Here is an 18,159-nt window from a genome sequence, read left to right as displayed (position 1 = left end):
ATGTCTAGCGCTTCCACGCACGGACTTTTCGACCTTTTCTGGGTATGTATCGCAGCGTCTTTCTAAGCACTACAAACCTGCACACTTCCAAATAAATCGTCTGTTTATTGGCGAAATAATTCAACTTTGAGTTCACAAATAAATATTTTTCAACATGTGACACAGCTCACTTTTACAACTCCACTGCCAAAAATAAAAAGACAACCAGAAAAAAGTTGTTCCACAAACTTGTCAGGGGAGACTATCGATTCTATAGAGCCATGGATCATTCGGATCGGATGTGGCTTGAATTTCATTTTGATATAAGCTGGATGAAGATTTCGCAAATTCATTCTTAAATTTCAAACGGATCCAATACCTTCATTTTGACACCAATTTTCTACGGCATGTGACGGCTTTAGGTATACATTACCCTCGTTAGGTAAAGAGCCCTAAACAAATGTAGTCAAACAACTGTTTCTCAATTGGCAAAGTCTTCCAATATTACACCAATCCGCCGTCCGATGAGTGACGACAACGCCAGTACGAGTTCTGGATCTATGATGAGATCTCACTCACTATTTAGCATCTAAAGGGTTCGAGGTTCGAGCTGGTGTATAATAACGTTAACGGAGAGAGATTTCCGCAGAACTAACTTCAGTTGTGCTATGAGGGCAATGCCAATTCGAGAGAGTTGAGAGATCGAATCGCATACATTTCGCACCTTTCGCACAGTTAACACTGGTATACACATCCTTAGTGATAATAAGGTTACCGGGAATTTTTTTCGTAAATAATTTAGATACCGGGAAATTAGTCCTTCGCTGAACAAAGCGCTGGGAAATGTATAGACGGTGAATTCAGTATTAAGGTCAAGGGACATTTTGACTCGGTTGCCGGGAAGAAAACATTATTTTCATCAAGCAGGCGAGAAAATAGGTATTTTCTCCCCTCCGCTTAAACTTCGGAAGCCTTTGTTGTGAAAAACGTTGTTAACCTCGGGAGAAAAGTTGGAATTTACATTCTCTCGGGTGAACAAATTTTCGAAATTCAATTTCCAACCTGCCTACAAATAGCTATTCCATGTCCGACCTCAGAGTTCGCGCCTTCGGGTATTTGATAGTTCATGAAAGTGCCTTAGTGACTTCTTATCAAAAACCGTAAAATTTCCATGATTATAGAAGCAAGGCATGCAGCTGGAAACAGAGGATCTGTATTTGTGCTTCACTAGTGGAATCTCAAACATAATCTAGTCGCCATAGGTCTGAATATTTACATACTATTCATACAATGTGTTCTGCCAAAGTTTTGAAACAGACGAAAATTCTTGGCTGCTTGGTAAGATTTATGTCCCATGCTAGTCTCGACTATGAGGGCTATGCCAAATCAACTGTGCGAAAGTCATTATCTGCCCGTTGTAAACTTATGACTTCCATTTCGTCTTAAGTGGTCGAGCGTCAAACTTTGTTCTCAGTAGGAATGGCTCTTTATGACGGAAAAGTGTTATATACGACCATATACGCCAAAGCAACACACTTCTGTCCATATTAAGATTTTTATTTGTTTTTAGATTTAAATTGAATTCACAATCGCAATTACAAATTTGAACATAAAATATTACATGTCGAGTGTCAAATTGTACATTTTCTTCTTGATTCGTTCAGTTTCTCAGTTTGCTTTTTTTTGTTTGTTTGTTTTCTGTGAATGTAACGCTGCCTAATTAATGTGTCCCTTAAGAGCTGATTTTACATTTTGTTTAAATTTTTACTTTTCTATATTTATACGTCAACGAACGAACATGGAATTCAATATTTATATCAAGCATTTAGTGACAGTCTGGGTAAAAATTTCTCATTTTTTTAAAAGTTTAAAATTTTTCCCGGTAAAAATCCCAAAATATTTCTCTTACAATCTAAAGTGGCGTCGATTTCTCTCGTAACGATTCGGTTTTCTGTGTAGTGAAATTACTGAACAACGATAAACGTAACGCTGAAATCTCTCACACATTCAGATTTGTCTTTGAATATATTGTCAAACCAAAATTGGTTTTGTGAAATTGAAAAAAAAAGTTCAAAAAAAAAGACTCGAATGAAAAACAAAATGCTTGCGGGGTGGGAGGTGTTTTACTGTTTCGTCGAGCAAACCCGGTTTTACTCGGCTTACTCTTCATCTTCCGGCTCGTCGCCTTCGTCCTCATCCTCTTCGTTCTCTTCGCCATCGCCGCCATCCTCCTCATTGATGCCCGTATCGATCATTGGACGATCTTCCAATGCGAATTTCGTTAATTCTTCAACGTCAAGTACTTTCACCACACCGTCTTTCTTATCACCGACACACTGAACTTTGATCTCAAAGAAATCGTGTTTGCGTTTCTCCTCCCAACAGGAATACTGCAATCGGAAAATGGGATGATTTCGTTTAGCTTTCGGTCACAGATCGTCTCAACGAGAAAGAAAATCGACTTACCACTGACGAGGCTTTGAATAAAATGTCCTTGTCATTGTCGTCGTCTTGTGCTTTAAGATATTTCTGCAGTAGACTCGATCCATCTCGACGCCACATACCTGATTTGAATGGAAAAACACAGACGTTAGCGAAAACTGTCCGGTCGTCGAGCGCACCCGCCTTCGATATACTTACAAAGTTTCGGATCATTTTTGAAGTCCTTTGACAAATCGTTTTTGAAAATGTATAAATCGAACTTCCCATCCTTATCCGGAAAGCCTTTGGCATTGAGCGACGATTTTGTCTTCTTTTGAGGTGTCTGGAAATTGTAACAGTCAATTGCTAACGTTGTTTCTGCGAACCGAAAATCGGTCAACTTACCGCCTTCTTTGGCGTTTTTCCGTCGTTACTCTCTTCTTCCTCTTCGTCGTCGTCCAATTCCTCTTCGGACTCGTCCTCTTCCTCGTCTTCGTCCTCCTCTTCAGAATCGTCTTTTTTGGACTTTTTCGCCGCCGGTCGCTTTGTACTCTTTGGACCAGCCGATTTGCGTTTCGGGGCAGCCTTTGGACTAGCTTTTGTTACTTTACCGGGTCCGCCCTTCTGAAAATCAATTTTTCCGAAATTAATTTAATTTCTCGAAGGCCGTAGGCAGGCGTCCCACCAAATTTTGCCTTGTCCGAAATTCGGACATTTCGGACAATTCATAAAAATTTCGGACATTTTCTGCAAAAATTTCGGACATTTTTTTTCTAATTTCCACTAAAGTTACGCATTAGAAAAAGTCTGTAAGTCATTTAAGTCCATTCCACCAACAAATTCTAAGGCTTTATATGAGATGAGATTTTTTTTAAAGTATACTTTGACATGACCTGTAGCTGTACTGATCATACACCTGAATAGAGGACTCGAAACCTTCACGAAAAGATAGTGTTAAAGATGTAGGTTAACTAATGCATCTCACCGGAAAGGTGAAAGGCTGAATACAGTCGCTGATCTGACATGTTTCTGAGGTAAGGGTTTGTAATAGATCCCATATAAATTTCGTCTAACAAACGAAAATCTAGATTTGGTATTTAAGTATAAAAATTCAGAAAACAGAAATCCAGATCTTCATTTGTCAAACGAAATTCTTGTGAATTCAATTACAAACCACAACTCCCTAATCAGAAACATGTCGTATTTCAACCTAGCGAGACTGTATGTTTAAATAAAACCAGGTTGAATACGTTCCTCAAATTTTGGACAAATGCTGAGAAATACATTTTCCTCGCATAGAATAATTTCCTCAATTATGTGGTTTTTAGTCAATACACTTCCTTCGTCGACCTACATCATTTGCATGTATTTCATCGAAGGATGGAAGAAATAATGATCACAAGCAAGGTTAAAGTTTTGATTCTTTTTCCAGAATTTCGATGCGCCACAGGCGAATCTTGTAATTAGTTTCCATTCAACCTGTTGGAATTTTTGTCTACTTTTCCTACTATTACTTCAAAAATTCGATCATATTCTCCCTTCTATTCGAAATTTTTTAATGTCGACTTTACTGAAAAAATGCTTAAAAAAGATATTGGAGTCAGCAAAGATGTGCTCACTCGTTATATTATTATTTTAATATTGATTTATTGATTTTCACTCGAAGGAAGAATTGTAACATTATGCCCCCGAGTACCATAATCAGAAAAACAGGAAATTTTTTTTTTTGAGGAAATGCTTCTTTGAATGAAAACCAGGTCTAGAAAGTTAGCTGAATTAGCTGAGTTAGTTATCGTGTTCCATAGGAAAAGAAACAATGAGCATATCGGTTTTTCGAGAACTACTCCCAGACCATTGAGCTGATAACGCCCATTTAAAAACTTGACCTGAGGAATTCAGTTCTCCTTCGAACAAATCGTTTTTGAAAATCGATTTAGATTTACTCAAGTTAAAAAAATATTACACAAACACATTTAACGTTTCATATTTAACGTCATATTTCCACATAATTTTCAATTATAGTGATCGCCAATGACATAATAGTGGGATAGACAGGCCTTCTATGTAAATATTTTGTTCAAGCGCTGAAGCAAAAGCAAATACGAAATATTCAGTAGTGTGTGTGAGTACCTTAAATTTATGGTACTTACGTATTTTCGTACATATTTTGAAATGTGGGCGCGAAGGAAATTTGCATTTTCACTCTTTCTTCGAAATTGGTATTAAAGCATTTCTTTCTTCTAAAATTAAATATTTATCGAACTGAAATTTATATTTCATGTAAACAATCTATCACTGTCCCCAAAATTGAACTAGTTTTGTGATTTTCTACTTTTCGATCGAATAATTTTTTAGTAGAAATCTTGACGATCGGAGAATTCAATCAGTTGGCTGAATTTATTTCACTTTCAGTAGTCACGCATAATAAAAGTGTCAGCATCGTCAGTATTAAAATTTCGGGACATTTCTTTTTAAAAATTAAAAAATGTGTTGGAAAATTGTGTAATGAGGTAGTGACCAGTTTGTGCGAAATTGATAGTTGCAGCAAATAAAAGAATTTTTGTTTAAAGTGGTTCAAGTTAATTTCGAAAAGTCTGCAACAGTTTCACCAAATTGTCAAAATTAAGTGGAATGTGTAAGTGTGTGTCTCAAATGTATATTACACTCGATATTACACAGAGTTTACTTTTGCTTCACGATTTCGTCTACGTAATTCCTGTCTATCCCACTATTATGTCATTGGTGATCGCGATACATTTTCCGGTATTTTCTGCCATAAAGACCCATATGACTTACAGTCAAGTGAATAAAAATTTAGGGACAAAGTATTGATAGACTGAAAGTTCAATTAAAAATTCTGTGAAGCGCACCGCAGGCAATTTTTTTGAAAATGAGACTTTTATAGGTTTATATATCTAATTCTGGTCAGCTCTTGAAGAATATTTCGGACATTTCGGACATTTCGGACAATTTCGGACAAATGTGTAAAATTTCGGACATTTCGGACAAGTGGGACGCCTGGCCGTAGGTGAACACAAACAAAAGAAACAATTCAAAGCCTCAACGACATTCAAACGCAGTAGATCTCTGCGGAATTTGCGCTCAACAAAATTGTCAGAATTGTTTTGCTGACGCATTCGTCACAGTCAAGACACAAGTGGGGAAACTAGCGTATTTGACATAGCTGAATTATCAATTTTTACATAACGAATTCGAATACACCGGGCAAATAAAGCGCGCGCGTGGCACCGCAGTCCACTTCAACTAAATCAACTAGTTTTGGTAAACATGCAACCACATGCAACCGTTATGGTCGAAGATTCGGTATAATTGAAAGATCGGAAAGAAGCACAAAAACTTTACCTTTTTCTCAGCTGGTTTCCAGTCTTCCTCGGAATCGTCCAAGTCTGATGGCTCCTCTTCATTTTCTGCGGAAAAATAATTTGCGTTTTCTCAATTACTCTTCGCTTTGGACACAGTTGCAACACTGCAAATCAAGATCGCCAATGCAATCTATGACCATAACCTCAAACCGAATATTTGCGTCAAAGTCCGTTACTAAATAACAACAACAATCATCGTATATATATGTATATACATCAATCGTTGTGGTGGCTGGTACGGTATACACATATAAACCGGCGAATTATAGCCACTTTGATTCGAAAATGCCGAAACCAACGGTTCGCAAAATAAAACGAAAACTATTCTGCCCGGTATACATCATCATCCGCAACGAATAAATCATAATTTGTCGGTAAAATACAACCGCCATGGACTGTATATTGCAATTTTCCGAAATTGAGGTTAGGCATTCAAAGTAGCAATGGCATCAGTTTGAACAAGAAAACAACGCCATTGAAGAAAAAAAACTCCATGTACCTGAAGCCAGTGTATTTGTTACCAATTCCGTGCGATTTCTCATGATTTGTAGCTTTATACGTTTCACTGCTTGAGAATCTAAAACGACTGATTTATTTTGGAGCTGAACCAAATGCTTTGGAGTTCAATTAAATTGAATTTTTTTCTCGGTGGTCAAATTTATTGTAAAAATTATTCCACACTTTCTTTCGATCACAGCGAGTAATATTCTCTTCTTCTTCTCTTCGATGACAAACACGAACTGAACTAATGCAGAGACGCCATCAAAATGGAATTTGGACGATTCGTTTAATTGTCGGTCATGCAGATTCGTTAATAATGAAGCCAGCACATAGCGCTCTAATTCAATTTATAATGTAATCAGGAATTTGGTAGACTGACTGCACAATGTGGATTAAGAGGAAAGATACCTTCGTGCATATACATGCTAATAATAATAATAATAAAAGCATATGGTTATTGTTCAGCCGGGAAGACACATTTTAAGTGACAGATTCGGCTACCATTTGCTGCTATAGCTAGTGAAGGTACTGTAAAGGCTGTGCCTTTATCAAATAATTGAAACACAGAAGACTTTACAGGACGAATATTTATTGCGTGTTGATTGACTCGAGTGCCGGTAATGGAATGAATCTCTATTTACAAGTATAGGGATAAGATGAGCGTACAAACATTTACATGTGTGATTTGTGATTCATGATAGAGTAGGAGGCGAGCTCCTACATTACTTCCCCTCTTAAGAAAATTTTGATTTTAAATTCGAAGAAAAAAATTAAAATTAGCAAAATTATTACCTTTTCGAAATTCTTCGTTAAAAAAAACTCAATTTAATTAAAAATTCAAAAAATCAAGACTATTATCCCATCGGCCTTAAATTAATTTTACTATAAACAAACTTTGCGAACAATTATCGCTATATCACTTCACTGAACCGTTATTTGATTCACTATTGATTTCTGGCGGTAGGACAGTGTTCTCGAAAATTCCAAAAATCCTTTATGTTGTTTCATAATTTCCGTGGAGTATTTGGAAATTCCAGACCTTCTCCGCTTGTTGAATGAATTGCTGGCTCGTTGTCGGCCTCGCTGCTTGTCGAATGAATTTGCTGGCTCGTTGTCGGCCTCGCTGCTTGTCGAATGAATTTGCTGGCTCGTTGTCGGCCTCGCTGCTTGTCGAATGAATTGCTGGCTCGTTGTCGGCCTCGCTGCTTGTCGAATGAATTTGCTGGCTCGTTGTCGGCCTCGCTGCTTGTCGAATGAATTTGCTGGCTCGTTGTCGGCCTCGCTGCTTGTAGAATGATTTTGTATGTATTTCATGGTAACGGTTGTTTCTCTCTTCCAATTTCCAGTTTGTAGAAATTATAACTTGAATCGAGCGTTGATTGACCATGAATATACGTTTGGCTTTGATTCCATCACCGCGTTCTCTACTCCTCTGTGAACAGTTAGATTTTCGGCTCGAACAATTGTTTGCTATCGATGTGACTGGACTACACGGATCGTTAGCACAACCAAACTAACACGGACTGAATTTATTCTCGGCCAAATTTTATAATTTATACCGCTCACTCAGACGTACAAAATTTTATTAAAGTTTAGTGTCTTTTGTATTTGATGAACAATGCTTGGTTCCAACGGTGATAATGAATGACGCTCGTATATTGCGCCAAAATTTTTAATGTTCTTCGCAATTACGTAATTCCGTTGTTTTGTGATCGGATAAAAACTTTATTTGCTAGTCCGTTTCACTGTTTTTACACTGCAATTTTAAGTTTCTTTATCGTGCCCAAAGTAATTTAATTATTCACACGTCGGGGTCACCAATGTAAAGGCTGTGCCTTTATCAAATAATTGAAACACAGAAGACTTTACAGGACGAATATTTATTGCGTGTTGATTGACTCGAGTGCCGGTAATGGAATGAATCTCTATTTACAAGTATAGGGATAAGATGAGCGTACAAACATTTACATGTGTGATTTGTGATTCATGATAGAGTAGGAGGCGAGCTCCTACAGTACTTTTACATGGTATTGTAATGACCTAACACTAGGGACCACATGCTTAACGTGAATTCCGAATTTGGCCTGGTTGAGGCTCGAACCACCGACACTGACAACTCAATCGAATATTGGAAAGCAAACGTGCTAACCATTACGCCATTGAGTCGCTACTAGGTGCTACTAAGTTTATATGAAAATAGCAACTTAACAGAAACAAAATTCAAGGCTGTAAACTTTGGGGAGGTCACACAGGTCGCCATTTTATTAGACGGTAATCGTCAAAGTAGGTGAATTTTTGTATGAAATCCGCCATTTTATCGTCAGCTGCTTATAAATTCACCGTGACGCCGTCTTTCATCCAACAATTGCACACAGGAAAGAAATCTTGTCCATGTTTGCCACGAATGTTTCGGATGCTGAAGGTGAGTTTGTTTAGACGAAATACAAATTTTGACATTAGACAGTATCTATTAGAGTATTCGCCTAGTCTGTTGGCCTGTACAGGCGCCACATTTTTTGTATAGTACTTCACTCTCACTGGACTATTTTTTGTGTAACAACTTCACATTGATTCATTCCCATAAAATGTCACACCAGTGAAGTTTGTTCATGAAAAAATAATTCAGTGACACAAGACAAAACGTACTAAAAAGTAATAGTCTGAGAGAAAAACCTATTACATTTCTCTATTATTTTCAAAACAACATTTTCCTAAATATTCAGTATTAGCACACCTAAATATTCATTTTGAAGAGCTATATTGAATTTATCGCTCGCAAAAATTAATGAGCTAGAAGTAATAGATTAAGGAATTTGTTTATGTATTGTCCGTTGACAAGCGGATCGCCATCGGTTTCTGGTGGGCTCTGATTTTTGTTTTTACAAGTTACCACACGTTATTGACAATTTCAAGATATTTTATTTGAGAGGTTACGCTGATCGCTTAGTGAAAAAGGACGTCACTCAGCACAAATTGAAGACCTTGTACATATGTTTGACATTGCAATGTGGGCAACATAGAGAGACTGAATTTCTAAACCCACCGAAACCCTGTGCTTCCATCTACATACAAAACATTTACCGAACAAGCCAATCTCGATCTAATTATGGGCGTATTACGTACATAACACTGCTTCTAGCACGAACACTCATTTTTCCAAAGTCAAAAAGCCTCCAAATTTTCAAATATGTATGCATGTACGATTGCATATGTGTGTGTTCTTATTCACACCAAGAAAACATGCAATGCAAAGCCTATTTTGATTGCAAAAGCCTCCGAATATTTTTTATGTTCATGCCAGAGAGATGCTAATATAACGACTGGGTCGTTTCGACGGATAGAGGGAATATGTCGAATGACAGTTGGGTTTTTGAGAGAGAATTCAATACATTTTCTCTCAACCAATTTTAAAATCATTCGACATAATCCCTCTATCCGTCGAAACGACCCAGTCGTCAAATTAGCATCTCTCTGGTTCATGCTAGAAACGGAGCTGTGGCATATATCACGTTAAATTTTACTTACTCACAACTGACTCAGAAACAATTAAATTTTATTCTCGTAGGTAATGAGCAGCAATTGTAAATTAAAGATTGGTATATCGGAATTGCTCAAGTTTCATTTAATGGTCACCAAATATTTCGACTGTAATTCACAGTCATTATCAATGGTTGTTGACTGGAATTAACAAAAAATTAGTTACAAAAGTTGTCCTAAGCTTACATAAACATCATCATCATACCCTATGTGTTAAACAATTACATTGTCTTCGTCATAGTACGTTCTCATTCTAATTCTGATTTTTACGTGTGCGTTCATTCTGAAATCAATTATGGCGGTTGATTAAAAACAATAATCTATGAATCGTTCAATTACATCAATTACATCTTGAATTATCTCACTAATTACATCGGGTTCAACATTTCAACTAAGCATGGACACACACTAAAATAACTTATGAGACTTGTACTTTTAGATTAAAGTTTATAAAAAGAATTATTAAAAACACGGTCGTTCAGTCAAATTAATTATCACAGGCAGGCGTTACGTCGGGTAACATATCATCACTGCTTATCGGTACATGCAATACGTGGTTGTAGACATTCGAGAGGTATTTACACTCGATTTGCTTATTGATAGTATTAGGTGTGGTCTTTATATGTATCATCTCTAACACATCTCTTGTTTTTTGCTTACATTCACGGTGTAAGATTTCCACCTCATCCCAATTTACTACATGTTCAGTGTTGATTACATGTTCACACAGCGCACTATGTTTATTGTCTTTTATCCTGATGTGATATTGGTGGTTGGATATACGTTTTTCTAGATATTGTAGAGTTTGTCCAATGTACACAAGTCCACAGGAACACTTAATTTTGTAGATAAGATTGGACTGTATCATCTTCGGCACTTTATCTTTTATTTGGGAAAATAAAAGTTTTTTAAAATTATGATCACCTCTGCCTACCACTGTCACATTATGTTTATTAAAAGCTTTTTTGATTCTTTCAAAAACGCCTTGTACGTACGGTATGGCCACATATTTCTTGTCTGTTTTGTCACTATTAAAGTTGTTTGTAGTTTTATTTCTCGCACGTTCAATACTTTTATCAATTAACTTTTCTGGATACCCATTTTGTTTGAGCGTTTCTTTCAATAAATTGAAATTCGATGTATGGAAATCACTGTCTGCTAATTTGAGAATTTTGTCAGCTAGGATTGATATGGTGTTGCGTTTGTAGCTAAATGGTAATTTGGAATGGTAGTTGAGATATCTTCCAGACCATGTGTCTTTATGGTACCAATTCGTTTTGATGAACCCAATCTCATCTCTAATTAGCAGCAGGTCCAAAAATGCTAATTTTTTATCTGTTTCCACTTCGATGGTGAATTGAATATCCTTGTTTTTGTCGTAGTCGTTAAATGTGTTCATCAATTCCTGTATTTTTTTTGCTGGGCATGATGTTATACAATCGTCTACGAATCTTGAGTAAAATGGAACCCTGAAAGTCAATTTTTTGATTGACTCTTCTTCAAGTGATTCCATTACCAGGTCTGCTAATACTGGACTCATTGGAGAGCCCATCGGTGAACCGAATATTTGTTCGTAAAAAATGTTATCGAAGCTGAACGTACAGTTTTCCATTACCATCCTAATTCCCTTCATAAATTCGTTCTTTGGTAATGTTGTGTGTTTCTTCATCAGAAACCATTTCTTGTCTATGGCCTCATATACCATTTCTTTGGGAATTTTGGTGAATAATGATACCACGTCTAATGATGCAAGCACGTATCCATCTGGTAACTTAATATTCTTGAGTTTATCTTTGAAGTCAGATGCATTTTTAATCGATCTTCTCGTTTTGCCAGTTACATTTTTCAGGATATTCGCATACATTTTAGAAAGATTATACGTTGGTGTGTCGATTGATGCTACTACTGGACGTATTGGTTCGTTTAGTTTATGGATTTTGATTTGTCCATACATTTTTCCAATGACCGAATTATATCTGCTGAGTTTTCTAGCTTCCCACTTGGTTATATAGTTTTCTTTTTTCCAATTGGAAATTAGCCGGTTACATTTCGCTTGTATCTTTTTGGTTGGATCATCTGGTAAAACGTTGTACGTTTTCTTATCATTCAGTAGTATCAACATTTTATTCACGTAATCTTCTTTCTTGATCAGGACGGTGACATTACCTTTATCAGCGTTAACTACTAAGATTTCTTGGTTATTTTTCAAAAACTCTTTAGTCGTTCTTACTTGTCGTTGTAAGATAGTGTCAAACGTTGATTTCTTTGTCCTCCTTTTTTCGTGGTTCGTCAAGATGTTGCAGAGTCTGTTTCTTAGCTCACTTCTTTCATCAACGTTTTCAACTTTTTGTATCGTTGGTTCAAGACTGGCAATAATGTCTTTACTTGGTGCTTTATCGTTGGCTGTTGGCAAGTTGAATTTCTCTCCTAATCCAAGGATGTTTTGCACTGTTACCGGAATATCTTTGCCTGTTAAGTTCTTGACCCAATTCATAGATTATAGATTCATTATAGATTCATAGATTATTGTTTTTAATCAACCGCCATAATTGATTTCAGAATGAACACACACGTAAAAATCAGAATTAGAATGAGAACGTACTATGACGAAGACAATGTAATTGTTTAACACATAGGGTATGATGATGATGTTTATGTAAGCTTAGGACAACTTTTGTAACTAATTTTTTGTTAATTCCAGTCAACAACCATTGATAATGACTGTGAATTACAGTCGAAATATTTGGTGACCATTAAATGAAACTTGAGCAATTACGATATACCAATCTTTAAATTAAATTTTAGTACAGGTGCAAAATTCAATATTTTGTTAATAATTCCATTGTTAGATTTATCCATTTATACAAAATAAGCAATCGACCAGGTAGAGGGAATAGCTATTTTCTTATCAAGCGTCTGAATTGTAATTCGAATTAAACATTTCATAAATTTGAATATCTATATAAATCTAATAGTGATTTATTTACACCTAGACCTAGTGCGTAGTTGGATTTTCATATACATATAAATACATGTTTATTAATGCGTAAAAGAGACGTTTGCAAAAACGAGGATCATGTACATCTTGGTCCTAACTTTTGCCTAAACTGGAATATTTCCCAAACGATCTGTCATCCAGTGATAACTGCTTTTTACATGTTTCGGCAATGTTAATGGCGCTTCTTTAATATGGAATTATGTATTTACAGTGCCTAATCACGTAAAGCACAGTACATGAGGGGATCAAAATTTATATTTTGACGAGTGAGTTGGAATACCGTCCTCGCCCACGGACGTAACGTAGATGAGTAGACAAAAACAGGCAACGAAAGCTTTACTTTTCGGCACTGAGCTGTGAGAACATAAAACAGATAAATGCGTTACGTATTTACGTATTGTCGGTGTGCAACAAAATCTATTTTGGTCCTTAGAGTAATCATACCTAGAGTGGTATTTCGTACGGTAAATTATATCCCCAACATCAGTTTGTATAAGATGAATATTTCGTACGATTTTACGTAAAATTTTACACCAACACATGTAGGCGACGACATTTTTGGTAGTTGTCAGTTTAGTATTTTGAAAATCCAGTATCGCGAATGTAAATTTTTGTTTTTATTTAATATTCGGGACAATTTATCTTACTGTGAAAATATTGTGTAGACGCCTTTTTTCGAGTGTGGCCTATATTAGGAGAAGAAAAAACTTCTCAACTTTCAAGTGTTTTTTATGAATTGTGTCAAAATTGTGCTGATTCGAAAATATTTTTCACGGAAATGTTTTGCAAATATTTTAATGAATCACTCTTCTTAGATTACACTTCCATCTCTGAAAGGTTCCAACCTCATCCCCAAGGTAATCGTTCCAATATTTTATTATTTTTTTAATTCAAAAGATTTGTGTAGCAAAAAATTTCTAAACTTTCACGCTAATTCACGCCGTAAGTGAGCCTAAAATTTGAAGTTTTAATGGAACGATTCGATGAAAAAGTGAACCGAAATAGTTATTTGTGTATCTGTTTTGGACGATTGTTTTTAGGCAATTTCGCTTGTTGTACATGCGAAAGTGCCTAAAATCAATCGTCCAAAACAGATACTCAAAAAAATTTTCATGTAAGGGGTCGAAAACCTGAGAAAAATATCGAAACTCCCTCATTTTCGGCCCCGACACATGAAAAATACATTTCAACGCTTCATTGTATGAAAATGACGCTACGTTAGAAAGACCTCCGCACTTTCCATTTTGAATTTCGACCGCACTTACGGCGTGAATTTGCCCACCAATTCTCACACTATGAAATATTTCGTTTTTCATGTCGGGGAGACAAATTTTACGTAATTTTGTTCGTAATTTCCAGTCTAAGTTTTGGTCACCCTAGTGCAGACCACTTTTTCATGACTTCTTACGTAAAAACATAATTACTTCGATAATTTTTTTTTTGTTGCAAATGACTCAGGAGGGACCCCTGATTCAATTACTGTCTACCCTCGAAAAATCGCCGATGGCTTGTCTTACTGTTTTATACAACTCGTTCGAAGTTTTGTCAAATTGACTCTTAAGTGAATCATGAGCAAAATGTAACACAACGATTGACAATCGACATCTATTTCATGAATATACCTTCATACTACTCCGACAATCCTAATATTTCCTCGCAGGCTACAGTTTACCTCCCTGACAGTACATGAATATTCTGTAGCTGGCTTTGCATTTGCTGGATGTAGCGATCGACAAAAACAAATAAAAGACAAATTGTAAAGCAGTCAAGTTCTATATTTTTATGTTAATTTTATTTATTTTGTACAAACTTCAACAATTTCATTTTTAGTATAATAAATATTAAAGATATTAAATAATTAAAAATTACGATATTCATAATAAAAATATACAAGCAGCGTTTTTTTTTATTTTATTTCATTTTTTCTTCATTTTTTTTGTTTGTATTAAATATAATAATTTTTATTATTAATTTTTTATGCTTTTTTATGATTTTCTTGTGTTTTATTTTCTTTTTCTTCTTGTTTTCGAACGATTTCCTTTTTTTAAATTTAAATTTAATCGGTTTGGTTTGGTTTTTTGTTTTATTATGAAAGATGGCGTTCGATATTTTGGAATTGTGTGTGAACGAAAAAAATCGGTTTCTTTAAATTCCGCGGTCTCTGCTAATATTATTAATATTAATATGCGTGCGTTGTGAACACGCTATGATGCCGGGGGATACAGTTCTTTGGGTTCATTTTTTTGTTTGTTTTTACTCTAATTTTGTTGTTGCTGTTGTTGTGTGTGATATTTAGAAATTTACCTATTAAATGGAGTGAAGCATATAAAGAAATCGATTTCTCGGAAACAATTCAAAATAGCGACGTTTTTCTGTTGTTATCAGTTTGTATGCAAATGTTTTGTTTAGACTCGAAATCGGCTACTTTTCAGATTATACCTGCTGAGAATTGACTTTGGACGATGGAATTGATGGAAGGAAAGGTCGATGTGAAGGAGGCTGATATGGAAATATCGGTGAAGGAGGTGTGCCATGATGGTCGAACAAACGGTTTAGAAAATTAGGTTCATTTTAAGAAGTTGAGACATGTGTAAGAGAGAAAAGAAGAAGGGTGAGAAGTAACGACGGCTCTTGCAACATTTTCCAAAATTCTATGTTAAAATTTGTAAATATTTTTGGGACAAATTTATGAAAATTTGGGTAATTTCGGGAAAAGATATGAAAATGTTTACTAAAAATTGTCGCTGCTCTTAGGATTTTGTTGCTTGTCGGAATTGGCATGACAGGTAATGTTCTTTGATCAACTTCAAAATTTAGTGAATCATAAGCTATTTTACTCGTAATTTGTTTTAATGGACTAATAGAATGCAGTGTGAATAAACAAAGAAAATAACTAGCAGGGCTCGAAAATAAATTTTCTAATTATGGTGGAGGAATACCAGCAGCTCAAAAAACTAATAAAAAAGTTTTTAAAGCTCAAAAACGAAGTGATTTTTTTTTGTGGTTATTGTTTCACGGTTTCTAAGTGGATTGTCAATTTTCGAATCTCTACCTGATAAAGAATGAATTTGTAACCGGGACGACTTTATTTTCCCTCCTACATCATAATTTTCCTTATGTCACTTTTGATATGTTCGTTTTTTTTTACATTTTGAAAGGAAAATGAATGTTTAAAAGAAGACCAGTGAGTGGTACAACATTGATGATGTGCTTTTTATTGCTTTGCTACGACAGAATTTTCACTCACAACCAGAGTAATGTTGGAAACGATCACTTGACCGTTATTTTGATTGTTTCGGTGTTTTTGCTAAATTAACGCTATTGCTATCATTTCGAAGTGGATCTATGAAAAGATTGTGATTACGAGGGTGACATTTAACTGCAAGTTACAAATAGCAACACGAACGGGACCTAATTCAAATATAAATTTTTATTTTGTTATACTGTCAAACCTGACCGAAAAACTAAAGAAAAAATGTGAATTCGGTCTTTTTTACGCTGCTTTACTCTAGCTTTACTCTAGCTACATATAGCGACGTGAATGTGACCTAATTCAAATTTTTCTTTTGTTCTCCTGCTACTGACAGTAAAAGATAAATTTGAATTAGATCTCTTTCGCGTCGCAATTTGCAGCTAAGGTAAGTCTATAACACGTATTACGAAAATTAACTTACTTTTGTACGAGGTCCCAAGACCAATCTAGTTTTACCGTTGGCTTTTGGGGTAAAATTCGTTAAATTAATTATTCCTGACTAACTCAATTCTCAGCAGTAAACCTCGTTAGTAGGAGTTCAATTTCAGTGAACAATATACTTGAAATGTAGTCGGCTGGTTTTTGGTTCTATTTATCAAAAAGAAAAACTTCCATTTTCAAGCACGGGAAGAGTTGCTAGAAAATTTTGTTTGTTTTCTTTTTTTATTTTAGTATTTGCTCGGTTCCTGTCTAAAACATTTTCGGACAATTGAACGGAACTATTTCGGTTGGTGGTTCCATTTTTCAGTTTTACAAATCTTTTCAAAATATTATTTTTTCTTTTAAAGAAAATCAAATTGCGTTGCTTGTTCTTTTTCTTTCTTTCTATTTTTTCTCTCTCGCTCTCTCTTCTTCAATTTAATTTATTCGTAATTTTTATGTCGTGTCCTCTGACGTTTCTTGGTTTCATAATCTTCATATTTTGGGATTATTGTCTTATGAACCAAATAATTTTCGTCAATTTGTGGATTTTGCTTTTTTTTTTGTTTGTTGTTTCGAAAAAGGAGAAGAGATTTTCAATTTAGCTACAAATTCAATAAAATTTTTAAAAAAGTTTAACTTAATAAATATTTAGTGAAAGATTTTATTTAGTTTTTAGTTCCTCTTTGTGTTTGCCACTTAAATTAAATCCTAACTTTTAATAATAACAACAATTCAAATGATAATGTCAATTAGAGATGTTTGTACAATCAGTCGCATAAAACATTTTTTTGAAACAAAAAATTTGTCCTAAGAAAACAAACATTTTAAACTCAATGCCAGTTTTTAAAAAACTTTTTTTTTTCCTATTTTAAATAATTGTTTAGTTTTATGAGACCATTTTCTTTCCTATCAGTTTGTTCTAAAATTGTTCTAACCAAAGAATAAAACATTTTTTGTTTAAATTATACTTTTATCCTCACTGGAATAATATGAAAGTGGTTTGGTGGTTGTGCATCGAAACTTTTTTTTATTGATTAATTTCAACGTTTTTTTGTCCATTTTAATGGATTCTTTTTTAAATGTAACTTCGACACGTAAATTGTTTCAATTTTGGTTTATTGTTATCTTCATTTTTTCCCTTTATTTCCTCGTTTCTATTTTTTATTTATTTTTTTGTTTTTAAATGTTTTGTTTTGTGCTTTCTCATCTTTTTATTGTTTCAAAAAAATTGTTATTTCTAAGTGAACCAGCCACTTCAATTTAATTTATCTAATTTGTTGTTGTGTACAGATTTTGCTAACGGTAAAATTAAGAGATTTTTCTTCCGTCTACACGATAAACTATTGGAAACTAATATAACACAAAAATCAAAAAAATTGTTTCATTTATCTATTGTTCGTTTTTATAAATTTAAATTTAATGTTTTTCTGCCTAAAATTATTTCCGGGAGTTTTTTCCATTGCAGCTGGGGAAGGTGCCACATTTCATTTCTCGGAAATAAAAACTAAATTTTTTGTTCGTTTTAAATAAATTTATCTGGTTTTCACGTCCATCTTCTATTCACCTAAATTGTTCCATAATATTTCGTTTTGTTGTTGATATTTTTTATTGTATATTTTCAAATCTACCTTTTGATAAGTTTCCCATTTTTATTCCTCTCAGAC

The 18,159-nt window shown here is 34.7% G+C and overlaps 1 protein-coding gene across 4 annotated transcripts; it reads right to left on the bottom strand.

Annotated features, from left to right (window-relative positions):
* Positions 1-1,549: 1,549 nt before the first annotated feature.
* On the bottom strand, positions 1,550-6,545 carry LOC119076588 (nucleolin). Of its 4 annotated transcripts, none has more exons than XM_037183427.1 (6): positions 6,283-6,545; positions 5,764-5,828; positions 2,806-3,024; positions 2,620-2,743; positions 2,446-2,543; positions 1,550-2,369 (listed from the first exon to the last, which is right to left on the bottom strand). In XM_037183427.1, exons 1-6 carry the CDS (start codon positions 6,323-6,325, stop codon positions 2,139-2,141), a joined length of 780 nt encoding a protein of 259 aa, XP_037039322.1. In that variant the 5' UTR covers positions 6,326-6,545; the 3' UTR covers positions 1,550-2,138. The 4 variants fall into 4 exon arrangements, with proteins under 4 accessions (XP_037039322.1, XP_037039325.1, XP_037039326.1 ...); XM_037183430.1 differs by having other exon boundaries at positions 2,620-2,731; positions 6,283-6,532; XM_037183431.1 differs by having other exon boundaries at positions 2,620-2,731; positions 2,806-3,021; positions 6,283-6,532.
* Between the last annotated feature and the right edge of the window lie 11,614 nt (positions 6,546-18,159).

This window comes from Bradysia coprophila, unplaced genomic scaffold (genome assembly GCF_014529535.1).
Source record: "Bradysia coprophila strain Holo2 unplaced genomic scaffold, BU_Bcop_v1 contig_232, whole genome shotgun sequence".
Taxonomy (NCBI): Eukaryota; Metazoa; Arthropoda; class Insecta; order Diptera; family Sciaridae; genus Bradysia; species Bradysia coprophila.
This window is presented reverse-complemented; position numbering and strand designations above follow the sequence as displayed.